General features: G+C 41.4%; 1 protein-coding gene across 2 annotated transcripts in view; it reads left to right on the plus strand.

Moving 5' to 3' along the window:
* The window catches only part of FKBP15 (FKBP prolyl isomerase family member 15), a 121,828-nt gene that overhangs the window by 45,318 nt on the left and 48,921 nt on the right, over positions 1 to 27,589 (plus strand). For both annotated transcript variants that reach the window (XM_073599853.1, XM_073599854.1), the window contains exons 11-17: positions 8,529 to 8,577; positions 9,676 to 9,795; positions 18,155 to 18,260; positions 18,387 to 18,496; positions 20,342 to 20,453; positions 20,787 to 20,896; positions 20,981 to 21,094. In XM_073599853.1, coding sequence (XP_073455954.1) covers positions 8,529 to 8,577; positions 9,676 to 9,795; positions 18,155 to 18,260; positions 18,387 to 18,496; positions 20,342 to 20,453; positions 20,787 to 20,896; positions 20,981 to 21,094 — 721 coding nt within the window. The remainder of the gene's footprint in view (positions 1 to 8,528; positions 8,578 to 9,675; positions 9,796 to 18,154; positions 18,261 to 18,386; positions 18,497 to 20,341; positions 20,454 to 20,786; positions 20,897 to 20,980; positions 21,095 to 27,589) is intronic.

The following is a 27,589-nucleotide window of genomic DNA, read 5'->3' on the forward strand; positions in this document are numbered from 1 at the left end:
TTTTTTAATGCATTTTAGTGTAAACATGAGATCTGAGGTCTTTTTGACCCCTAGAAAACAAATTCGAAAATCTGGATGGTCGCACTTCCGTGAAAAAAAAGCACCTTTATTGTAGAAAAAAGTTTACAGGTCACATCAAGGTGGATACATAGGACAATTCCAAGCTAACGCGTTTCACATCATCAGATGCTTACTCATAGCTGAGGAAAAGATTATTTCAACTAAAGCATATATAGAAGGGTAGGTAATAAAAGTGCATATGAAGCACCTGGTGATTTAAACTCTGAACCGAGCAATGAAAAACCACACCTCCAAATGCTCGTAAGCTGAATTAACCAAATAGTGTCCGGACACAACAATTAAAAAGCATCAAAAAGTCAGAAAGTTTTGTCTATGTAGAAAATAGAGATTAGAAAAGCTAAATTAAAAAACCCATTATACAGATGTATAGAATGAGTCTGGACAAACGCAAAAGAGCAGCACATTACTTATGAGTGTTCAACCGACAATACATCTAGTAGATAATATCTTTGTAACATTTGTAAACGAAATATCTAAATAATGAAGAGATAAGACCCATTATAAGTGTAAACAAATGTGTGAAAAATGTATCCATTATGCAGAACAACATTTAGTATCACATGTGCTGAGTAAAGATTCTTTGCGAGTCACATTGACACTCCAGAACCCCCCCCCCCATTTGAGCATACTGATAGATGCCCCGTATTAAATTTTACAATGGCAACTAGCCAAAAATAAACTGTGATGACAGGATTTTCCTATTAATGTTCTATCACAAAGTATTAAAACTCAGGGGTATACTGGAATGTGAATGTAGACAACAAACTCGAACATGTGACTGAAATCTGTCAAAATTGTAAGGCAAAAAACATGTGTATATTGACTCCGGAGGGATACCTCATGCCAAAAAGGAATATTTAACTAAGTCAAATTGACCGCAATCTTATCGATATTCGAAATTCATAAAACAAAAAAATGCGGTATAAAGGATTAAGGCATATTAATATTGTAGTATTTCAACTCAAGAAATCTGGTATCTGTATACATGGAGCGTGGCTCTCAGGAGTAAAGAGTAGTAGTTTATGTACTATAATATATGGTTGCTACATTAAAGGAGTGGGGAGTCTCACTTCACGTGCTGCAGCCCCTCACGGCTAGAAATCCAAAGACCAGCACCAAAAAATTCTGATCAATGTCATTTTATGAAGCATTAATGAAATGCATTATAAATGATACCATAATAGGGGAGCACAGCTCTAAAATTAACAAACAAGACCTGGTTTTTATTTATTTAAAAGGTCCAAAAGCTGAAGTCTTTGTTGGAGACCAAAATATATATAACTACAATTCCCAGATCACAGACTAGGCAATACTAAAATAAAGAAAAAAGGGGGGGAAAGTTCATCTCACTTCAGAGCATGCAGCACTGACACACTCACTAGCAAGGTTTAATACGAGCCAATAGAGAGAACGTGTCATTAATGCATAGTGTAAAACCTAATGACTGGAGCAGTGACATGACCATGAATAAACTCAAAATTATGCAAAGATTGGAACGTGTGCTATTATATGTATACACAAGACTGGGTTCAGAAATAGAAGACAAAAACAAGAACAAAAATTTTTTGACCCCAGATCTCATATTTAAGAGGTCCTGTCGTGCTTTTTTTTTTCTATTACAAGGTATGTTTATATTCTTTGAAATAGAAATAAATGTGACACTTCTATAAAAAAAAAAAAAAAGAAACAGTAAAAATAAATATATATATATATATATATATACACACACACATACATTTGTATTTTCTGCTATAAAACATATACAATAAAAAAAATGTAAAAAATCTAATTTCTTATATATAATTTCTTATATATGTATAATGTTTGGGGGTTCTAAGTAATTTTCTAGCAAAAACAAAAATTATTTTAACTTGTAAACAACAAGTTTAAAAAGTAGGCCCGGTCCTTAAAGCGGAGGTCCGCCAAATTATTTATTTACAAATACTGCAGCTGCTGACTTTTAAAATAAGGACATGCTGATCTCTGCCTCGGCTCTCGGATGCTGCCGCTGCCATCTTCAGTAAGGGAATCGGGAAGTGAAGCCTTGCGGCTTCACTTCCTGGTTCCCTACTGCACATGCGCAACTCGCGCTGCGCAATGCCACTGGTCCCTGCTGTCCTAGGACCAGTGTCTCCTGTAAGACGGGGGGGGGGGGGGGGGTGCCGGACGTGGCATAGACTCCCGCAAATAATGCGGGGGGTCTATGCCCTGAGGTGGGTGCAAATACCTGTCTTACACAGGTATCTGCTCCCCCCCTGGAAAGGTGCCAAATGTGACACTGGAGGGGGGGAGAAATCCGGACAATGCGTGCACCCATAATATCAAAAACGATGGTGCCCAAAAATCTCCACTTTAAAAACCTTTACAACTCATCAGTTTGGAGTTGGCTAGTAGCTCTTGTGCTAGAATTTATTTTTCTCACTCTGACGTTCGTGGCGATGTGTGGTGCGACCACAGTTTACATGGGGGGGGGGGCCAGGAAAGAGTGCATCTGAAACCGGAAGTGACATCACTTCCCGTTTCACTGTTTTGCAAGTGAGATCGAGGCATGGATTTGCCTTGGCCTCACTGCAATCTCTCTGCCCCAGCAGAACCGATGAGTGCAGGACAGCCCAGGAACCATAGGAGGGGGGTGATACACAATGCGGCCGGTTGTGTGAATGTGGTTGGCAGCTATGGAGCAGCCGCATCATTTTCACTTTGAAGCAGGTCGCCGGCTGTACAAAACCCACACAGGCTATGGTGAGGGGAGCTAAAAAGAATGAAAGAACCATCAGTCTTTTATGAGTAAGCTAATATATGCAGTATTAATCATAGTAAGTAGTTTACCTATGTCCTTTTCATAGGCAACCTTTCTTTAACCACTTCAGCCCTGGAAGGTCTTACTAATGACAGGCCATTTTTTTGCGATACTTGACTGCGGTACTTTAACTGACAATTGTGCGGTCCTGCAACGCTGTACCCAAATAAAATTTATGTCCTTTTTTCCCACAAATAGAGCTTTCTTTTGGTGGCATTTAATCCCCTCTGCAGTTTTTTATTTTTTGCGCTATAAAAAAAGACAATTTTGAAAAAAAAAATAAACTATATTTTTTTACTTTCTGCTATAAAACATATACAATAAAAAAATGTAAAAAATCTAATTTCTTCATCAGTTTAGGACAATATGTATTCTACTACATATTTTTGGTAAAAAAAAAAAATCCCAATAAGCATGTATTGATTGGTTTGCGCAAAAGTTATCGCGTCTACAAACTATAGGATATTTTTATGCCATTTTTATATATGTATTTTTTATTTTATTTTTTTTGCTAGGAATGGCAGCGATCAGTGATTTTTAGCAGGACTGCGACAAATCTGACACCTAACTGACATTTTTGACGCTTTTTTTGGGAACCAGTGACACTAATACAGTGATCAGTGCAAAAAATAGGCACTGTTACTGTACTAATGACACTGGCAGGGAAGAGGTTAACACCAGGGGCGATCAAAGAGTTTAGTGTGTCCCTAGGGGGTGCTTTCTTACTGTGTGGGGGATTGACTGACTGGAAGAACACAGAGATCCGTGTTCCTTGTTTACATAGGCAGATCACCCTTCTGCCTCTCTGGGGAACGATCGGCGGGTCCCAGCGGACATCGTGTCCGCTGGACGAGCTGATTGGCTTCCCCTTTGGCCAGTCAGCATGCGCCCACAGTATCTATTGCACGAAATGACGTGCAGTATATATGCGGTGGGCGGTCTTTAAGTAGTTACAATGGTTGTGAAGGGATTTTTTTTTTTAAATAACAAACACGTTATTCTTACCTGCTCTGTTTAATGGTTTTGCGCACAGCAGCCCCGATCCTCCTATTCTGGGCTCCCCCGCTGGTGCTTCTGGCTGTCGTGCCCCCATAGCAAGCCACTTGCTATGGGGGCACCCGCCTGGGCTCAAGCCCGAGTCATGCTGTATGTGCCCATAGACACACAATGCCCAGCTTGGTTCTACCCTGCTCTCTTCTCACAGGCTGTGATTGATCGCAGCAGGAGCCAATGGCTGCCGCTGCTGCTTCCATGGCATCTGTGAAGAGAGCATAGAGAGCCACTACTCTCGGGCACAGCGCTGGATCAAGATCATGGTCAAGGGTATAAGGGGGTGCTGGAGGGGAAGCTCCACACAGGTTTTTTACCTTAAAGCGTTTGCTAAAAATTGGATCCTGTCCCTTTAATGCATGCTATACAGCACAGTGCTTGTGCTGTGTAATTTGACCCTTTCTATCACCTGAAATACTTGGCTGATCCTGCCTAGTTCTGCCCTCCCCCCCTGTTAACTTACCACGGTATATCGTGGTTGCTGAGCCCTGACAGTGTGGTCAGTTTACGTGCATCTGTCATCCGCAGCCCTGCTCTCTGCTCTCCCTGTGTCTCCTGTGCCCACGTACCAGAGCTGCCCCCCCGCCGCTGCTGGAATAACATTTACATTACCATACTATCCTCTCTGTCTCCCCATGTGTGATTTATAAAATAAATAAAGCAAATTATACCTAATTTCAGAGTGGCACTTGGCGATCAGTGACCAGCCAGCTCTCTCCTCCTCCCTTCCTGGCTGACGTCAGCAGGGGAATCTTGGCCCCGCCCACTGCATCTGTCACGCGGGGAAAGGAGAGAGCCAGCCGGACACGTGATCGCCAAGCGCTGCCCTGAAATAAAGTGTAATCCTTTTTTTTTTTTTTAAATCGCGCACACACACAGGGGGACACCGGATTAGGAGACAGAGAGGATAGTATGGTAATGAGTGACTTGGCAACCACTTTAAAGGAGTTGTACAGGCAGAAGGCATTTTTATCTTAATGCATTCTATGCATTAAGATAAAAAGCCTTCTGTGTAGCAGCCTCCCCTCAGCCCCCCTAATACTTTCCTGAGCCCCATCTCTGTCCAGTGATGTCCACAAGTCTCCCTCGAATGTCTGTGACTCTCCTCTTGATTGTCTGAGACACAGCAGCGGCGTCCTTGGCTCCCACGGTTGTCAATCAAAGTCAGTTAGCCAATCGGGAGAGGAAGGGGGCAGGGCCCAACACCAGCTCCATGTCTGCAATGGGCTCTGGTGCCCCCATAGCAAGCTGCTTGCTGTGGGGTCACTCAACAGGAGGGAGAGGCCAGGAGCACAGAAGAGGGACCCGAGAAGAGGGGGATCCAGGCTGCTCTGTGCAAAACCAACTGAATAGAGCAGGTAAGTATAACATGTTTGTTTTCTTTTGTTTTTTTTAAGAAGCCTGTAAAACATTGCACCCGTGATCAGCAGATGGTGGTTGTAATTCCAGGCTCCTGCAGGTTGTCAGTGTAGCTGTCTGCCTGTACCCCAGATACGGGCAGACAGTTACTGAATGACAGGAAGCTCAATGAACTACCTAGAGCGCTTGTCAGCGCCTTGGTAGTTCAATGAGAACTACAAACCATCGGCCACAAGGGCTGACAGTAGTTGTACATTGATTCACAGGGATCTGTGGAGCACCTAACGGCCACGCTCTTTTTGAATTGTGACAGCAGGTACAGGTAGAAGATCCCCGCCCCACTGTCAAAGGGGGGGGGGGGGGTCGGGGGAAGAGCAGCCAGATGCTAAACCTGTTACATGCTAAATATGGGTGTAACATGTTTAGAAAGGTGAACTTATCCTTTAATGCACAGAATGCATTAAGGTAAAAAAACTACACTTTAAAGTGTATCCAAACCCAAATACCAAAATGTATTATAGTGCAGCTTACCATTCCTTAGTTTGAGAATTGAAAAAACAATTGCAGCCACCACATCTAAGAACATTTTCTGCAGGTAAAGAAAATACCTGTTGATTTTGGCAGAAATGCAGTGTCCTTGTCATATTGTGTGTGCTTAAAGGAAGGCATAAATCTTTTCACCTTTGTGTAAACTACTAGACACATTAATCCACCATGTATTAAACAAAGGCAGGCAGTCCAACCTATGTGACAGCCATGGCTGCCCCAATATGTACAGTGAAAAGAAAAATAATGCAGCCACTACTGCTAAGTAATGGTAAGCTGCAATATATAATTGTTTTATTTTTGAGGTAGGATACACATTAAAGGAGAAGTAAAGCCAGAGCTTGTTGGGCTGTACTTATCCTATAGATCACAGGGGTGTAATTCGTTCTGCACCCCTGTGACCCATTTTCAGTCATCAGTGGGCTAAAGCCCACTGTCCAGCTGATGTCAGAGGCGATCCAGGTTATGATTAAGCACCTGATCTGAGTGTGAAACGCATCAACAGCTTGTCCTGCTTTGCTTCTGTCTTTGAGGGACAGTAAAGGATTTTATTTGCATCAGTCCTGTGGCGGTCAATTTCCTTTTTATTTCAGAGCCGATCCAGGCTGGGTCAAGATCGCGATCATCAGCTTCTTAGCAATCCGCTGAGAGCCTGAGCCAGCTGCTCCCACCCCCTCCACAGCCCAGCGCTCCAGTGGGCGCTGGAGGGGGGAAGAGATGACAGTGGCGACTGACAGTCCCAGCTCTCTGCTCAGAGCAGCATTGAAAACTGATCAACTGTTTGATCACTCAGTTCTCAGCCTTCGAGGCGACCAGCAGACAGATGCAGCATCACATCGATGCTGTATCCACCTTGGTAAGTATGATTTAAAAAAAAAAAAGAAAATTCCATACTGCTCTTTTAATAGTGGCCCCACCAGGTGCACATACTTCCAACCATTCACACCATAATTCAGTTGCCTGCATTTAAAAGAAGAAGCTCTAAGTAAGCTATAAGTTGCATCTTTAAGTCTACGCAGGGCTAAGGACTCTTTCGCTGCCCCCCATATTATGATTGGTAGCTGAGAGGCCGAGAACCAGTTCCATCAAGTGAAAGAAACCAAGTGCACCAGTAAAATACTGCAAAGCACAAAGTTATTACTTTCATAACAAATCCAAAAACTAAAAGGTTTACTCTTCATCTAAAAAGAGCACTCAATGATTCAGCTACTTCAAAAATCTTAATATTAAGCATATACATATTGTAATTGTTCAGTCCTACTTATGAAAGATTTCAATTTTCCCCCTGCTTTTTTTAAATTTGTATTTTCTTGATTAAGCCTGATTCCTTAGCTTGAATGTGAAAGGTTAGAGGTAACCTGCAATCTGGTAGTTCTTGCCCTGCTGCTGATTAGAATGTTATAATTCCATTCTAAGGAGGTTTTTCTCCAAATGCTATATCGATCCATTTGGTTATAACATTCTTTGACTCTATTCAAGTCCTGATTCTATTCTTCTAAGCCCTGATGAAGGGGGAGTTTTGTTGCCCCAAAACACGTTTGCACTTTTCATGTGATGTTTTTACGAACAATTAAATGCGCTTTGGACTCTTTCACTTTGTGGTTTAGTGCCCATTTTTCTATGTGTATACTTGGAGTTCTTGGTTTGACTTGCTGACCTCACTCTATCTCCCAGCTCTTGAGCAAGCATATCTGTGTCTGCTAACATAATCCTATGGTTGTTCTAACTCCAAGGCTAGTATTTTAGAGGAAATGATCAATCTTAACTTAACAAAATACCTGAGGATTGAAAATTCAAGTTTTTGCTTGATCTCAGTCTTAGTTCTTTAATGAACAATGTGTAGTCCTGTGCAGAACTGCTGTAATATAGATTGATTTCAGGCAGTGCAAACATGGACACCATGGTTTGTACAGCATTCATGGAGTCCTTATGATCCTGTGATAGGAAATTGCAAACCTGAAAGAGTCTTGAACCTGTTTAAGGAAAAATTGGTAAATATTCGAGGTTGAATTTCCTCTAGAAATTAGTACTTTTTACTAGGGCTGTGGAAATTAAAGATTAATTCCTCGATTAATGGATAATTTTTTGTATTGGTCAAAATTCTTTTGATCGGTACTCGCCTCTCCGCCGGCTTCAGGGAGTTCTGTCGGAGATCCAGTGATGTCACGGACATCGATGTCACCAGACTCCTCCCCCCTTCCCCAAGTGCCTCCGTCTGCTAACGAAGGGGAAGGGGGGAGGAGTCCGGTGACGTCACCGGACAGCCTGGACAGTGATGGTAAATATGGATGTGGTTAACTGGAAACATTCAGTGAGCTAAGTGTAGGCAAATTTGATAACCTCCGTCTTTAACATTGTTGTCCTTAGAGGCTGATAAGCTGTGATATTTTTGCCATGTGGATCGGCTTCTGCTGTTGCCATGACGGTGGCGTTTGCTTTTGATTAACGTGTGACATCCTAGCCATGCCCCGCTATGTCCGGCTTCGGCCGTTGCCATAAGAAAATCTAAAAGTAGTTGGATCTGTATGTGCGTTTATAATTAATCGAAATTAATCGATTAAGAAAAAAATCGATTAATTGAACACGAAAATTTTAATCAGTAACAATCCTACATTTTACATTTAGCTACTAGGGGCATAAAGGTCCAATTTAGCTGATATTTTTTTTCGTTGTTTTTTTCTCACTTCTGCAGGGAACCAGCAGTTCGAGCCAAGTCCAATTCCATCAGCGAACAGCTAGCTGTAAGTTCTCCTGGTGTATGTATGCTGCATAACATTTAAAAAGTCAGTGCAATGTACTTTTAATCCATAGTTAGAAATCAAAAGTAAAAAACACTTCTTTTGAAGGTTTACTCTTCATTAAAGCAAGATGAGGAACAAGTGGAGGCTGACGGTAATAAGCCTTCTCTGTTACAAAACAATTTGCTGCAAAATAATCTGTGTCACGATCAGGCGTCAGGCTTGAAGACCAGTTGCTATAGCAGTAGCAGGACTACCACCGACCAGCAGTATAGATACACAGGCAGTCACTCTGGCAGATGACACAGGCTCACCTGAGGTGCGGAGTATAAGTACTAACCAGTGTTCATCAGAGCTCCTGATGGTGGAGATGGATTTAGCTGCGTGCTAGTACCAGGTCGCGGTCCTCGGGTTTGCCCCACAAGGGTGTGAGCAAGCCGGGGTCCAGAAGCAGATGAGCAGATAAGGATCAAACAGAGTGGTCAGTAAACAAGCCAAAAAGTCGGTAACGAGTAGTTGCAGGTTGGGATCAGGCAGTCGAGTAGTCAAGGAACAAGCCAAGGGTCAATCACGAGTGGTGGCAAAATACAGACGGCAGCAGGGAAGACAAGAGCAAGACACTGGCTGAGAAGGCACAATAACCTGGAAAAGCGGAAGTGCTGAGACAAGGCTTGTATAGGAAGTTCATGGGAGGAGCAAGGAGTTCAAGGTTCAACAGCAATCAAGACAAGGCAGAGTTATCCAATGGATCAGATAGGATTGTCCAATAGATCAGGCAGGAAGCTGTCCGGCATCCCAGAAAGCTCAGTGGGATGAGTCAAAGCCAGACACTGAAGAGGTCCTGACACTGTGTCTCTATTAGAGGGACTTTCTAGATAAATATGTGAAAGTGATTGGTTTAGTTTCCAGACTTCTCCATGTTTGTCAAAGTATAAAAGCCTTGTTTCCTTGATTATAACTGTATTGGCTGTTTACATGTGCAGGCTCTGCATCTTGACCCAGTGGTTTTCTTGTCTCAGGGCACGTTTATGACCTTACTGTTTTTATGATTCTGTGAACCTTGTAAAGATTAACTGTCAGCTGGGTTTTCCTATCCTGTAGAACCCTGACATGGCGAAAGCAAAACTTATCTCCAGGATGGCAAAGATGGGTCAGCCCATGTTACCTTTCATTACTGGCAGCACAACCCCTCAACCGGATTCCAGCGACTCTGAAATTGAGGTAAAACTTTAACAGTTCAAACATATAAAATGTCATTCCCAAATGTCTGAGTGTCCTTCAGTTCTTCTGAAAGTGAAATTTTATTATTATTTTTAGTATGTCGTGTCTTCTTCATGGGTGAACCTAAAACACAAGTGCCCTTTAACCACTTGACATCTGCGCTATGGCCGAATGACGGCCACAGCACGGACCTGAATTCCCGGGAGGCTGTCATATGATGGCCTCCCCTGTGCACATGCCCTACAGGGAGCGCGCTGTGATCACCGAGTCACTGAGACTCAGCTGATCACCGATCCGAGTAAGGGGCCGTTCCCGGCCCCTTACCATGTGATCAACTGTCAGCCAATGACAGCTGATCACATGATGTAAACAAAAGATCGGTAATCGTTTTTTTTGTTCTACTCACGCTGATAGCGTGAGTGGAAAAAAAAGCCGATAACCGGCTCAGATGAGATTGACAAAGGTCCCGAAGTGGAAGAGGCACATCTGCCTCATCTTTGCCACCTAACAGTGCCCACAAGTGCCAGCTATCAATGCCCACCAGTAGTGCCAATCAGTGCCACCTAGCAGTGCTGTCTATCAGTGTAACTGATCAGTGCCCATTACTGCCGCCTATCGGTGCACATCAGTGCCCCGCCTCATCAGCGTACATCAATGAAGGAGAAAAATGACCTGTTTTAATTTTTTTATAACAAAATATAAAAAAATTATATATATATATATATATATTATTATTATTATTATTATTATTATTATTATTATTATTATTATTATTATTATTATTATTTTTTTTAATTCAGTCTTTTTACATTTTAAAGATAAAAGATTTAAAATTAAAGATAATCAGTCACAAGGAGGGGGGGAGGGGGTGGGGGTGTGTGCAAGAATCAGAATATTCATTCTTGAACGGTTAACCACTTGCCGGCTGCCCTACAGCAATTTTACTGCTACAGGGCGGCTGCGCTGCACAGGATCACATATATAAACGTGATCCTGCACTTCTGGGTATCGGGCGCTCCGGCAGTAATTCTACACAGCGGGTCCCAAAGACCAGATGTTTGCCAGCACCCTCTAATCGTTCTGTACACAGGCAGAATGCCGATCTGCCTATGTAAACCAGGCAGATCACAGTTCTGTCAGTAAGGAAGGCATTGATCCTGTGTTCCTGCAAAGCAGGGACATGGATCTGTGCCTTCCTCTAGTAAAAGTACCTCCCTCACAGTAGTGAAACAGCAGCTAGGCACACAGTTAACCCTTTGATCTCCCCTGATGTTAACCCCTTCCCAGCTAATGCCAATACAGTGACTGTGCATATTTTTAGCACTGATCACTGTATTAGTGTCACTGGTCCCCAAAAAAGTGTCAGTGTCCAATTTGTCTGCCGTAATCTCGCAATCCCACTAGAAGTCCCTGAACGCTGCTATAACTAGTGGAAAGAAAATGATAAATAAAAATTCCATAAATATATCTCATAGTTTGTAGATGCTATAACTTTTACTCAAGCCAATCAATATTCGCTTATTGGGATTTTTTTTTACCAAAAATATGTAGCGGAATACATATTGGCCTAAATTGATGAAGAAATTAGATTATTTATTATTATTTTTATTTTTTTTTTATTGGATGTGTTTTATAGCAGAAATTAAAACATTTGTTTGTTTTTTTTTCAAAATAAAAAAAAATGTAGAGGTGATCAAATACCACAAAAAGAAAGCTCTATTTGTGGGGGAAAAAGGACATACGTTTTATTTGGGTACAGCGTTGCATGACCACGCAATTGTATTAAAGTAACACAGTGCCGTATCGCAAAAAATGGCCTGGTCAGGAAGGGGGGTAAATCTTCCGGAGGGCAAGTGGTTAAAATGGTGCAGGATCACCTATGAAAGATGTATATTTTTTTTTCCCCCTTGTCTTATGCCCTGTACACACGGTCGGATTTTCTGACGGAAAATGTGTGATAGGACCTTGTTGTCGGAAATTCCGACTGTGTGTAGGCTCCATCACACATTTTTCCATCGGAATTTCCGACACACAAAGTTTGAGAGCTTGCTATAAAATTTTCTGACAACAAAATCTGTTGTCGGAAATTCCGATCGTGTGTAGACAAATCCGACGCACAAAGTGCCACGCATGCTCAGAATAAATTAAGAGACGAAAGCTATTGGCTACTGCCCTGTTTATAGTCCCGACGTATGTGTTTTATGTCACCACGTTCAGAACGATCGGATTTCCGACAACTTTGTGTGACTGTGTCTATGCAAGACACATTTGAGCCAATATCCATCGGAAAAAATCAATGGATTTTGTTGTCGGAATGTCCGATCAATGTCCGACCGTGTGTACAGGGCATTCATCTCATCCTGCAGCTCAAGAGTCCAGTGGTTCCCTGAACTGGTGATTTAGCTAAATGGCGCTTTTAGTCAGACAATGAAAATGACTAACCCACATCCCTAAAACAAAATAATTTGCACAAAGTTTTCCTCCAAGTGGGACTTTATGGGGGGGAATAGTCATCTACTGGTCAAACCGTTGTCATAAAAATGATCGTTTTATTAGAATAAGGTTAAAATTTAAGTATGCACTACATGGAATATACACAGGATGCAAATACAGAGATATGCAATTACAAAACAGTTGAAAACTAGAAAAGCTTTTCTGGGGAAATTGTGAAAAGTGTTCTTGCCTCTACAACTGGAGTGGGCGGAGTAACTGGGTGGAGTGGCTTGAGTAACTGTTGTGTGGTTGGAGTGGCTGGAGTTACTGTGAAAAGTGTTAAAAAGCTTAATATTTTAAAAAGTATAAATAGTAGTAAAAAAGTTGACGAAGTCCCATCATTAGCTGAAAGAGCTGAACATTTTTTTCAAAAATAATTTTTTTTTTCAAAAATTATGAATTTTTTTTAATTTTTTTTTTTTTTTTTTTCAAAAATAATTTTTTTTTTCATGGGGCGGTCATAATGTTTTGGCTGATCATGGGGCGGTCATAATGTTTTGGCTGATCATGGGGCGGTCATAATGTTTTGGCTGATCATGGGGCGGTCATAATGTTTTGGCTGATCATGGGGTGGTCATAATGTTTTGGCTGATTATGGGGTTGTCAGCTTTTGTCACCTCCCACTCTTGTTTTGAACATTTCCCCATTCATTCCTATGGGACCAATTTCGCTACAAAAACGACGATATTTTGTGAACCATTCGGCCAAACGTTCCACAAAGTAATAGCACACCAATTAAATGACATTGAGGCTGGATTCACACTGGTATTTTTCAGCTTTTCACAAAGTTCCACAAGGTAATAGCACACCAATTAAATGACATTGAACATTTCGCCATTCATTCCTATGGGACCAATTTCGGCGGAAAAATGACGATATTTCGTGAACCATTCGGCGCAACGTTCCACAAAGTAATAGCACACCAATCTTGCCTCCACCAGTTAGTCTACAAGCATTATCAAGCCTAGCAGAGGAAGGTATGACCACATGCATTTGGGGGGGTCTCAGCATCTTGTGTTTACAACCCCTGTTTCCTAGCAACGCTCATGCCCTGTATGAAGCATAGCTTCATAACCACTGCTCAATACACAGGATCATGATAGCTGTAATAACTGCAGTACTTCAAACAATCGTATTTTAAAAACTATAAATCCTACAACGAAGAGCTTTATATTGTGAGAATCACAAGACCCAGACCTAGATTTCTATGTATAGTATGTCTCTGAAATATTAAAAATGGAGGCACGGTCGCAGTTTAGTTATTGCCCTTCAAATTTGAAGTGGCTAGAGTGTAGTTTCAATGAATGTCAATGGATGGCGTGAGTTGCAAACAAATGGTCATATTGTGAAAACTATCAGGACTATGGCTTAGCCGTGGACATGTTTAGTGGCAGCAGGGATAGCTGAACGTTTTGATATAAGATTTGTGTAGGTGGGCTTGAAAATGAGGGAGTGGTGGCAGTTTAGAAATCATGTCCTGATTTTTCAGCTTTTGTCACCTCCCACTCTAGTTTTGAACATTTCGCCATTCATTCCTATGGGACCAATTTTGCCGCAAAAACGACGATATTTTGTGAACCATTCTGCGAAACGTTCCACAAAGTAATAGCACACCAATCGGGAATAATCCGCACGTTTCGGTATATCACTTGTCTATGTAGTGTAAAAACTGTGGGAGGAGTTAGGGTGGAAAATTTGGCTATAATAAGAATAACTAGAAAATGCATTTCCTGGGGAAAATGCGTGGGAATGCTGAATGATATGCCCCATCATATTGCCACCATCAAAACTGCCCCATCAGAATTGCCCCATCATATTACCACCATCAAAACTGCCCCATCATATTGCCACCATCAAAACTGCCCCCATCATATTTCCATCAAAACTGCCCCATTAGAATTGCCCCATCAAAATTATCTCCATCAAAACTGCCCCATCAGAATTGCCCCATCAAAACTAAAAGTAATTTTTTTTTTCAAAAGTAATTTTTTTTTTCAACAGTAATTTTTTTTTTTTTCAAAAATTTTTTTTTTTCAAAAATAATTGCTGAATAGCTAAATTGCTAAAACGGCCGCCATCAAAACTGCCCCATCATACTGCCATCGAAACTGCCCCATCAGAATTGCCCCATCAAAATTGTCCCCATTAAAACTGCCCCATCATATTGCCACCATCAAACCTGCCCCATCAGAATTGCTCCATCAAAATTGTCCCATCATATTGCCACCATCAGAATTGCCCCATCAAAACTGCCCCATCATATTTTTCAAAAATAATTTTTTTTTTTTCAAAAATTTTTTTTTCAAAAATAATATTTTTTTTTTTCAAAAATAATATTTTTTTTTTTCAAAAATAATTGCTGAATAGCTAAATTGCTAAAACGGCCGCCATCAAAACTGCCCCATCAGAATTGCCCCATCAAAATTGTCCCCATCAAAACTGCCCCATCATGTTGCCACCATCAAAACTGCACCATCAGAATTGCTCCATCAAAATTGTCCCATCATATTGCCACCATCAGAATTGCCCCATCATATTGCCACCATCAAAACTGCCCCATCAGAATTGCCCCATCATATTACCACCATCAAAACTGCCCCATCATATTGCCACCATAAAAACTGCCCCCATCATATTGCCATCAAAACTGCCCCATTAGAATTGCCCCATCAAAATTGTCCCCATCAAAACTGCCCCATCATATTGCCACCATCAAAACTGCCCCATCATATTGCCCCCATCAAAACTGCCCCATCATATTGCCCCATCAAAATTGCCCCCATCAAAATTGCCCCCATCAAAACTGCCCCCATCAAAACTGCCCCATCAGAATTGCCCCATCAAAACTGCCCCATCAAAACTGCCCCGTCATATTGCCACCATCAGAATTGCCCCATTAAAACTGCCCCCATCATATTGCCACCATCAAAACTGCCCCCATCATATTGCCACCATCAAAACTGCCCCCATCATATTGCCACCATCAAAACTGCCCCATCAGAATTGCCCCATCAAAACTGCCCCATCATATTGCCACCATCAAAACTGCATCATCAGAATTACCCCATCAAAACTGCCCCATCATATTCCTCTATTATAAATCAGTACATGGTGTGTCTGTCCCCTCCCCCGCGCTCTGTAATCAGAGCTGAGATGCCCCAGCCACCTCCCCCCTGTTTATAACAGAAGCTTTGGTAACCATGGCAACAAAACAAACACAGTACACTCTGATTAATGGCTAAAATTTCCTGAAATGACCTCTAAACAAAAAGCTTTTTTTCAAAAACTGTAAAAGATATCAAACTGAAAAGCTATAGCCAGATAGCTGAATATTTTGTGAACATTTTAAAGTTTGTTTGGTGTCTGTAGGTGAAAGTATAAAGGAGCTGAAACTTTTGGGAGCAGAAGAAGAATTTAAGGATTTCAAGCATGCTCCCATTGACTTCAATGTTAAAAAAAGTGTTAAAAGCAGTCCCACTAATAATATATATGTGAGATAACAGTAAGTGGTCTTGCTATGCAAGAACACTTAATAACCACTAGTCTGTTGAACAAAGGACAACAGAGATAACCCAACACGTTTTCAGGTCTGCAATATTAGTTCTCTTCTTCAGGGATGGGTGGTTTACAGCAGGACGTAAATACGTCTATAATTGATAGATAAAAAGGTATAAAAATATTTACATTTCTGAAAGTATACATGACATCAATATATTGATGTCTGAACTGGTGATGTCCTGGTAACCATGTGACCTTACACACTTTCTTCTCCAAGTCCTGATTGTGAGTAACAATCACAAACAGCAGAACCATATAGTTTAAAAAAATATCAGCAAAAAACAGCACTATTTGTTTAAGCACTTCAGCCCCGGAAGATTTTACCCCCTCAGGCCATTTTATGCGATATGGCACTGCGTTACATTAAAGGGGTTGTAAACCCTCCATTTTTGTTTTTTTTTTTTTCTTTTTTTTTTTTTAAATAACAACAAACATGTCATTCTTGCCTCCTCTGTGCAGTTCGTTTTGCACAGAGTGGCCCCGATCCTCCTCTTCTGGGGTGCCCCGGCAGTGCTGGTGGCTCCTCCCCTCATCAAATGTCCATGTTGGAGAAGGCTCTCCTAAGGTGGACACCCGTGCGGGCATGCTCCTGAGTCCTGCATCTGTGTACATTCACACAGAATGCAGGACTTGGCCCCAGCCCCCATTGGATTTGATTGACAGCAGCTGGAGCCAATGGCTGCTCTACTATCAATCCAGTCGGGACACGAGACACCAGCTAGACCTGGTGTGCTCGTTCCCAGCCGGAGGATGACAGCATTTATGTAAGTAAAACGGGGGGGGGCTGCTGCACTACAGAAGGTTTTTCACCTTTAATGTATAGAATGCATTAAGGTGAAAAACCATGAGGGTTTACAACCCCTTTAACTGACAATTGCACGGTTGTGCAACGCTGTACCCAAATAAAATTGATGCCCTTTTTTTCCCACAAATAAAGCTTTCTTTTGGTGGTATTTGATCACCTCTGTGGTTTTTATTTTTTGCACTATAAACAACAAAAGAGCGACAAGCCTTACACTACCTGGAGAGTTCTTTACTGTAAGAGCAGCAAGGATGTGGAATTCCCTTCCACAGGTGGTGGTCTCAGTGGGGAGCACCGATAGTTTCAAAAAACAATTTAGATAATCGCCTGAACGACCGCAACATACAGGGGTATACAATGTAATACTGACATATAATCACACACATAGGTTGGACTTGATGGACTTGTGTGTGTGTTTGTTTTTTTTTTTTTTTTTTTTTTTCAACCTCGCCTACTATGTAACTATGACAGTTTTGAAAAAAACACAATATTTTTTACTTTCTGCTATAAAACACATCCAATAAAAAAAAAAAAAATCAAAATTTTGTCTCTTCATCAATTTAGGCCAATATGTATCTGCTACATATTTTTGGTAAAAAAAAAAAAATCCCAATAAGTATATATTGATTGGTTTGCGCAAAAATTATTCCGTCTACAAACTATGGAATTTTTTTTTATTTCTATCTTTTTTTTTACTAGTAATGGTGGCTATCAGCGATTTTATTTATTTATTTGCAGGGGTCGATCAAAGGGTTAAATGTGTTCCCTGGGAGTGCTTGATAACGGTGTGGGGGATGCTCTGACTGGGTGAAGACAGAGATCTGTGTTCCTGCTTTGGAGAAACAAGATCTTCATCTTCTCCCCTGTCAGTACAGTGTTCTGCCTCTCTCAGGAACGATCGCCGGTGGCTGGTAGACCCGCTGATTGGCTCCCCCTCTGTCCAATCAGCATGTGCTCGAGTCTCCGGCGCCACGTGCACGCCCCCTAGAGACTATTGCACAAAATAATTTAATATGATACGTGATTTTGTGCAATAGAGCCACTTTGCCGCAATACATGTACGTTATTCGTTCGCCAAGTGGTTAAGCTAGTATGGTTAACCAGAAGTGGGCCAAAATGTATTAAAGGATTTATTTCTTTTACATTTTTCTTAAATGGGATGTTTTATAGCAGAAAGTAAGCATACATATTTTTTTTTTTCTTTTGAAATTTTCTGATATATATATGTATATATGTATGTGTGTGTGTATAATGTATGTGTGTGTGTGTGTGTGTGTGTGTGTGTGTGTGTGTGTGTGGTAAAACAAATAGGGGTGATTAAATACCACCAAAAGCTCTATTTGTGTAAAAAAGAAAAACATAAATTTTGTTTGGGTACAGCATTACATGACCATGCAATTGTTAATTAAAATAGCGCAGTGGCGCATAACAAAAAATGGCCTAGTAAAGAATGGGGTAAATCTTCTGGAGGACAAGTGGATATTAATGCTGGCATTCTTGTTGTAGGATCCACATATTCAGAGGATTTCTCCACATCCTGCTGCCCCTCTGCTTGTCCGGCCCACCCCACAGATCAGCCAGACTCCTGCTACAGCTCACATCCCTGCTCCAGGTACGTAATTCTTCTCCACATATTACATTCCTGTCTTCGACATTACAGAACAAGTCCATTTGAATGTGACTAATAGTATTGTCATCTTTGTGTGTTTTTACTTTTATTTACTTTTTACATTGACAGTCCCTCAGCAACAACCATTGTCCGGTCTACCATCCTCATCAGCTGCTCTGTTACCTGTAGCACCCATCGCCTCTCAGGCCTTCCCTCCTGGCCAGGCACATGGCTTTCAGGTATTGTAGAACAGATGTTGGGGGTAAAACAAATAATCTAAAGGGAATAGGAAATGAATCCAGGCTTGTTATTGGTTCAAGGCATAATATAAAGGAAGATATGGGGTGAATCTTGGTAGCAGATTTATAAGCCCACAGTTTTTCATATCCCTCTGTCTGTGACATGCTGTAATATATGGTGCAGCTCTTTTCACTGTTGGCTTCTCCTCTTCCAGTAAAATGTAGAGTTTCCTCCTCTCTTCTATAGAAATGAGTGTGGAGAGTCTTTGGAAGTAAGTGTCTGTTACAGCTGAGTACATAGGGCACCATAGCAGAAGGTAGGCGTCATCCTCCAGGACCCCCTGGTCACATCATTGGCACAGTCTTCTCTCTCCCTCTCAATCATCTCTGTTGACAGAACAGTTGGCAAGAAATGTATATAGACTTGAATATTTAAATTTTTTTTTTAGCGTTGTAGAATTTTTTAAAGTGGTTGTGAAGGCAGGTTTTTATTATCTTGATGCATTAAAGTGATTGTAAAGTCCTTTTTTTTTTTTTTTTTTTTTTTTAAAAATAACAGACATATTATAGTTCCCTCCTCTGTGCAGTGGTTTTACACAGGGCAACCTAGATCCTCCTCTTCTCAGGTCCCTCGTCGTTGCTTTAGCAGCCCCCCTAATACATACCTGAGCCCCACCTCTATCCTGGGATGTGCACGAATGCCTCGGTCATCCGGGACTCTCCCTCCTGATTGGCTGGCTGAGAGAAAGCGGCACCACCATTGGTTCCCGCTGCTGCCAATCAGGAGAGAAAGGGGGCAGGGCCGAACCATTGCTTGATGTATGAATGGACACACAGAGCTGTGGCTTAGCTCAGGTGCCCCCATAACAAGCTGCTTGCTGTGGGGGCACTCAACAGGAGGGAGGTGCCAGGAACACTGAAGAGGGACCCAAGAAGAGGAGAATCCAGGCTGCTCTGTACAAAACCATTTCAGCAGGTAAGTATAACATGTTTGTTATTTTCTAAAGGAAAAAAAATGAGACTTTAGTATTACTTTAAGTTTAAAATAAACCTTTTACCATAATGTTTCTTAAGAAATGCACAGATCTATCAATTATTACTAGGTGCCAAGGCCTACCTAAGCCTTCTATTCAGTTCCAGCCCTGGCAACTGGTTGGTAATCTAAAGGAAAAAATTCAGTTGGCTTTTAACTTGTGTAACCACCTTAAAGTGTGTCTGTTTTATAAAAAAAATATATATAGAAGCTGCCTGTCATTGTTGGCTGCATAAATAAATAGTTGATAAGTCTGGGAAAAGTCCATTCAGTTTAAGATCTCAACTCTCAGATACTGAATATCGTTAGCGGCAAGAAAATTGTGCAGCGCTCTCTTTAAACTCTATTACTATTTTTATCATTACTAACTAATAGATTATAGATGGTAAACATTCTACAGCTTAACTGCTCTGCACAACTGTCTCCTACCTTATTGCCCAAATTTTTGTACTGGCCATGAATATATATTAAATATGGTAACCACATTGCCTCTAAGACTTCTTTTCTTCGAATTAGCATGTCTGAATTCTTTTCTAATCTTTCACTGTATGTAAGATTTTCAGTCCTTTGATTTATTTGCCTGACTCTGAACTTTCTCTAAACCTCCTATGCTCCTTTACAATGTGTTAGTCGAAACTGGAACCCATACTGTAGGTATAGATTTCTATATATGGAGGTTTTCTATTTTCCATTTACTTTTTCTATTGGTTAAACTAGATGCACTTTTTGTCCTAACTATATAGCCGTGGGGGTGCTTCTTCAGCCCAGTCCTTGTGCCCTTTACATGAATTTAGTGAAATGTTCTTTTTCAGCCATACTCTGGAATCCAGTATGCATACACGCAGAACCCCACCACGGGAACTCAGCTGCAGCCAGTTGGACATGTCTACCCTGCCCCTGTGCAGCAGCCAGCTCCATATCAAGGTACAAAGGACTGTTCTTAACATTTAGGCTTTTGGGATGAAGAAATAAATCTTAATAGTACAACTCCAACTGAAACCATTTTGTTTATTTGGGTGGTGTGTTGCAGAGTTGGTTTTTTCTGTTGTGCTGGCGCCTAGCACTATCACTAATGTAGTCTGCCCATATTACACAATACAGAGGAATTGCTCTCAGGAATGCTACATGTAGAGTTTTTGGGAGCAGATTGTTCTCCTACCTCCTCTTTGGTGGAAAAGAGTGTTTCCCATTTAGACTTGCCAAGGAAGTCTTGTGTTACCAATCTGACATTGTCCTCAACAAATCTTCTTTATCCAGCCTCCGGTGACGTCACCTCCTTCTTGATGACTGAAGCCCGACAGCAGAACACAGAGATCCGCATGGCCATAAGCAAAGTTGTCGACAAGATTGACAACTTGGCCTCTAAAGTATGAAATATTTCCTGCTTGTTATTTTATGCTTTTTTTCTCTGAGCCCCTGCCATCTTCCCATGTCCTTGTCCATCTGTGCAGGTGGATGGTCTGCAGAAGGAGAGCTCTGCTGGAGCTTCCCATCTCCTCCCTGGAATTTCATCCATCACTATGGAGAGCGCCATGATCATGAACAACATTCAACGCATCATCCAGGTAACCAAGCTAGAATCTTCTGGTACCACCAATCAGGGCTGCTTTTAGAAATCACGGGGCCCCGTGCATCCTACCTGCTATGCCATGGCAGAAATGATAGCCTCGCTACTTCCAATACCTTTTGTGTTTTTTTTTTTTTTTTGTTTGTTTTACTTTTTTAAATTGCTGAATGGCAATTTTACATTGCGAGACCGCATTGCAACTGTGGGCCAAGTATTTGGCTTCAACATGCAAAGCGGTCCCATTGAACTCAATGAGAAGTTTGACAGGTGGTGCTGACTATCAAACTTTGCAGACTGCGTTTAAAAATGCTGCAGCTGTGAAGTACAGCATTGCAGCCATGGCATGTATACAGCCCTGTCTGACTAGCCGGCTTCTGAAGGGGCATGACCAATAAAGGTTTGCTGACCATCTCTCGATCAACGCTCTCTGTTCTGGCGGGTGGGCCATCCCTCTGTCAGAACACAATAGAACAACAGGGGAGATCACGGTACTAACATTGTATTGTTAGTACAGCGGCTCCGACCTGAAGTGTCAGTTGTGTTGAACGAAGAAAACACTAGCAGTATATACTAGGCATTAGCCGCATTCATATTTGAATTTTCCTGGATGTGTGACAGTGCACAGATAATGGGTGTTTTGTAGTGCATTTTGGAAATTCAAATGCGAAAAGCTCTTGTGGTGCCATTAATGGTCAATGGCACCCTAAATGTAATTAGCAGACCTGTGTTTTGTCATGTGGCAAAGTTGCATGCCTTCAAAGGTTCTAGAGCCTCTGTGATGTTTGTCACACATTACTGCCCATTCAAGTGAATGAGTTACCCTATGTGCGAAAAACAAGCAAAAAAAAAACAAACTCGTGTTCAAACTATGCAAAGTATAAAGGGGGCCTTAGGCGTGGTATATAGAAATGGTTGGGAAGAGATGTCTGCCAGCTGGAGAGAGATGTGTCCACTAGCTCCTAGCTCCAGTACTGCAGTTGCAGCTACCTGCAGTTCCAGGTTAGTGCCATATTCCCCCTTCTCCAAAATGCTGACATTTTTGTCCCTTCACTCCACTCCAGCAGCAACCCCTATCCCCACCCTCTCCAGCAGAAGTACTGCTCCATCCAAACCCTGGAGTTCACAGTGAACACAGAGCAGTGAGAGAATAATCTGGAGGGAGGGGGAGCAAGTTTCCTATTCATTCATCACCGCTGACAGGAGATAATACTGCCAACTATGGGCCAGGGGGAGACGTAGGGGGAGTTTCAGGACCCTGCAGTGGCACAGGCAGAGACTCTGCATCTGTCGCCTTCTGCCCCAAATTGGGACACTTTGCAAGTACATAGAACTGATCCCTCTGCAGAGCTGCTGGATGGAGAAAGCCGGCAGCGCTGCAGGGGATCCTCAGGTGTCACAAGGCAGTACAGCTGGCTCTCCTCCTGCAGGTGCCTGGGCCCCTCTTCTGAAGTGACAGGGCTCGGGACTGGTACAGAAGGGCTGGCTGTATTGGTGGCCCTGCCACCAATACAGGCCCTCATATGAGTTTTCTAGAAAATAATACAATTGCAAATGCATCAGGGCTGTGTAGTCATTCGTGCATCTCCACTGATTAATTCAACTCTGTAGCTAGATAAGCGTTTAAAAGGCCCAGCCTGCAAAGAATAAGAGTTAATGCTTACTTACCTGTCCTGCCGCTTGCCCTGCTACTAGTCGCTCAAGCTTCGCTTCAAAGCTAAGCTTTTTGAAAAATTCTTCAGCAGCCTATAAGGTGTGTTGGATGCCTGGTCTCCCATTGTGCACTGTCCTTCTATCCAGTGGAATATTATGGCACTACAGGACACAGTGGGGGTTATTTGCTAAAACTGGAGAGTGCAAAATCTGGTGCAACTCTACATTGTAACCAACCAGCTTCAGTTTTTTTTTTTTTTTTTTTTTTTTGTCAAAGCTTAATTGAACAAGCTGGAGTTAGAAGCTCTCCAGTGACCCCCAACAGCATATGCGCTCACCTCTAAGCGTGTGACACAGTAGCTAAACTATGTCTAAACACGCATGGGAGCCACTCCTCGGCTCTAAAGGGTATGCAGACGCTGACCTCCAACTTGCTCAGATAATATCCCGATTCATAAAATAGGAAGAAAGAAACTCCATAGTGTAATATATCCAACAATTTATTGTAAAATAAACACTTCCCCTCATAGGGGTACTCACATTGTGTGGGTACGTGAGTGCACCATCCTAATCAAGGTTATACAATATAAGGAACACTGGTACGGCGTGCGGTGTCACACGCTTAGAGGTGAGCGCATATGCTGTTGGGGGTCACTGGAGAGCACTAAAGCATGCTTTATATCCCTGTATACACGATTTTGGATAAGCACGATGGATATCACTGATGATGGACATTATATCTATGCCCTTTGAGTTTTGTCATTTATGAATCTTGCGTTTGTTATTTATGAACTTTATGAACTTTGCATATCACTTTATTGGAGAAGTGAACACACCTTTGATACTTTTATGAGCACTTGGACTCTATATTTTATGCATGTTGCACTTTGATTATTTATCACCGATTGATAGCACATATATTTATTATTTGCATTTTTAATGTTCATATTTGCTTTTTGCACATTTTTTTATTACTGATCCTTGGTTTAGCGCAAACACTGTTTTTAGATTAATTTTGTCACTTACACGGATATGAAACGTGGTTAGTGTTTGCAGCTTGCCTTTATTAGGAAATTTACTCTAGAGGCATTAACCCATTTGTGGCTCGCAAGACCTTTCTATACTTTTCTGGAGTTAGAAGCTGATTGGCTACCATGCACAGCTGCACCAGTTTTAGTAACTCTACCCCAGTGTGACATAGTTACCGGTAGGTGGAACGACTGTGTGCAGTGAGGCACTAGGCATCTGACACTCCTAAAAGTATGTCAGTTGTCAAGGATTTTGCAGCCAGGCTGAAAAGGCTAGTAGTTTTTTCGTGACAAAGGGGTTGTTTTACTAGACCTGGGAAGTGAAAAATCTGGTGCAGCTGTGCATGGTAGTCAATCCGCTTCTAATTTCAGCTTGTTCAATTAAGCTATGACAATAAGCCCACGTTCACATTGGGCTGATTCGGCATGCGATTTGACATGTCAAATCGCATGCCAAATCGGCGGCTATTGCCAGCAATGGCACAGTCAGAATCAGTGTGGCGCCGCACCGATTCCCAAAAATAGTTTCTGCACTACTTTTGGAGATTTAGGAGATTTGAATAGACATCTGTACATGAACACGCATTGATGTCTGTCAAATCGCCCCCGAAGTCAGATTGCATTGCCGGTTTGAAATTGTGCAAGTTCAGCTGATTTCTAACCCGTGGCAGTGTAAACCTGGAAGCTGATTGGCTACTATGCACAGCTGCACCTGATTTTGCACTCTTCAGTTTTAGTAAATCAACCCCAAAGTCTCTGTAAGTTCTCAAGGCTGTTTAGCCATGCTAAGACTAATTATCAACATCTTAGTAATGGGGTGCTCTAAACTCAATGGGTTAAATTTCACTAGCCCAAAACTACAAATATTGGTTGGTCTAGACCAGGGCTCAAAATTTCAAGTCCTGAGCTACTAGCCAGGTCTCAAGGGTTACTTGCCACCAGTTGCTCCGCTCAACCCTGACCCTGCCCCGCCCCTAATTCTGCCCCTAAACATGCACTTAAATGTTTTATGCAGAATTAAGTTATGTCATATGTAATCTGCGCTAACCCCTATTCTTATCCCATTATTTATTGTGAGAAAGGTTTTTATACAATGTTATTTAAAAATATTGAAACAAAAATTACCAAACAAAAGAAAATTGAAACAAGTGACAAAAAGTGCTGCAACCTTTCAAAAACCAAGAATTTTTAGTTTTGACAATATGTTTAAAGGGACTCAGGTGCACTACTATTGTCTAAAACACCCAACTACAAAAACTTTTAGCCTGGGTACATGCGTGAATAGTGCCTAGGCAAAAAAATAAAACACTTAGAATACTTATAATAAAGTCCCCTTGTGAAGTGAGTGAAAAAATGGAAAACAGAGGCAATTTTTAAACGTCCTGTAATCCAAATAGGTGCTTTCCTTGATTAAAAAGGTTCCTTCAGTAAGTGCTAGGATCTCAGGGTAAAACGAAAAAAGGGCAGCCGCTTACCAGATATGTGGGACCCCTATTACGGGGGTCTTGCAGGCTCAGATATAGGGAATCCCTCAGTCAGGAACGGCCGATGGGGTCCTCCTATTCAGATATCCCTCTGCATACTAACATCAAGCCGGTGATGTGGAGAAGTCCCGCAGGCTGGAACAGCTGATTAGAAGTGCAGCTGATCCGTTGATACAGGCTGTGATCCTTCCCATGCAGTGTGGATTCCGTATAGCCGGCCGGCTTCAATTTCCGTTTTACCGCTTGTTTTGTATGGGGATTAGAAGAACAGAAAATTAAGTTATAAAAATAAAATTTTAACAACAAATTTATCCGTGTCCACCAATGGAGCTTGTGTCCACCATGCAGCCCAGCTGTGCAGGGGAGGAGAGGAACAGGAGAGCAACCCAGATGATGGAACACAGCAATAACAGTTTTCATTTCAATTGCTGTGTTCCCTCCGCTCATCGTCACATCTATAAAAATTATGTACAGCGCCGCGTTTAAATAAAAAAAAAAGTTAAAATAGCAGCCAACACACCTATAAACTTAGGTGAAAAATAACATCAAAAAATAATAAAAGTGTAGCGCTATATTACACATCCATGAACGTGTATATCATATTACATTAGTGCATATATAAAGTGAATGAATGTATATGACCAAAAATATGGATAATATCAGATAATTGTATAATTAAACAGTGTTGAACACAAGGAAAAATTATATGAAACAATGAAAATACTTTGTTGGCAAATATACCAGTGACTAGTAATAAGGTGCCCGTGCTGGTTCTATAAACTTAAACACGAATAAAAAACATAAAACATAACAATCCATTTTATGTACATAAAAATTATGTGAAAAAATGTTTTTCTTTTGGTGAAAAAAACGTCACAAAAAGTCTATGGGGGTAATGGATGCCCAGAGATGGAAAAAACTCCCAAATTCACAGATGGATGATTTCACCAGGTCTAGCAAATAGGTAGAAAATGAGAAGACCACAAGTGTGCAGATTTTACATCAGTGCCGGGGCCATCACCAGGAATAGAGAAGGCTTACCAAAGCAATATGACCTGAAATGGCGTACGCCAAATAAGTCGGAAATGAGGGGTGCGTCAGGTCAGATGTCATCAGCACGTAGTGGAGACAAAGGTAACAGCACGGCTTCCTCACCCATGGACAATCCAGTATAAGCCATATGTGAGGAGCAAAGACCCCACGTGGGTGGACCCCTCACGATCGCCGCTATATGATATTTGAGCTTATTCTTGATCTTCAAAATGTAAGTTTGTTTTTTAATATTTTAATAAATTAGTGTTTTAAAACATTATCACCCTATGTGAGTTTTCTTTGCTCCTCACATATGAAAAATATGTTTGGCTTATACTGGATTGTCCATGGGTAAGGAAGCCGTGCTGTTACCTTTGTCTCCACTACGTGCTGATGACATCTGACCTGACGCACCCCTCATAACCGCGGGTTATTAAGCCTTTCCGACTTGTTTGGCGTACGCCATTTCAGGTCATATTGCTTTGGTAAGCCTTCTCTATTCCTGGTGATGGCCCCGGCACTGATGTAAAATCTCTGCACACTTGTGGTCTTCTCATTTTCTACCTATTTGCTAGACCTGGTGAAATCATCCATCTGTGAATTTGGGAGTTTTTTCCATCTCTGGGCATCCATTACCCCCATAGACTTTTTGTGACGTTTTTTTCACCAAAAGAAAAACATTTTTTCACATAATTTTTATGTACATAAAATGGATTGTTATGTTTTGTTTTTTGTTCGTGTTTAAGTTTATAGAACCAGCACGGGCACTTTATTGCTAGTCACTGGTATATTTGCCAACAAAGTATTTTCATTGTTTCATATAATTTTTCCTTGTGTTCAACACTGTTTAATTATACAATTATCTGATATTATCCATATTTTTGGTCATATACATTCACTTTATATATGCACTAATGTAATATGATATACACGTTCATGGATGTGTAATATAGCGCTACACTTTTATTATTTTTCAACGTCACATCTAGCCCCGCACCCTGGCCGGGAAACTTTGACAGATCACCCGTCCCGGGATTGGACGGCTGATCTGTCTATCAGGTCTAGGGTTGGTCTAGACTACGTACGAAAAAAACTGTATACAGTATATGTATACCATAAAACATCCTTTATCTTCTTGAAAATGCTTAATTTTTCATTTATATTTTTTGTATTCTATTTTATTTTGATTATGAATAAAAGATTATGAGGCGAGATAAATTGCCCCATGGGGAACTAGGTTGGAGAACAGGTTCCCGATGGACGTCTGCATCCCACTTGCCAATTTATCACAGGTCATTG

This window comes from Aquarana catesbeiana, linkage group LG09 (genome assembly GCF_042186555.1).
Source record: "Aquarana catesbeiana isolate 2022-GZ linkage group LG09, ASM4218655v1, whole genome shotgun sequence".
Taxonomy (NCBI): Eukaryota; Metazoa; Chordata; class Amphibia; order Anura; family Ranidae; genus Aquarana; species Aquarana catesbeiana.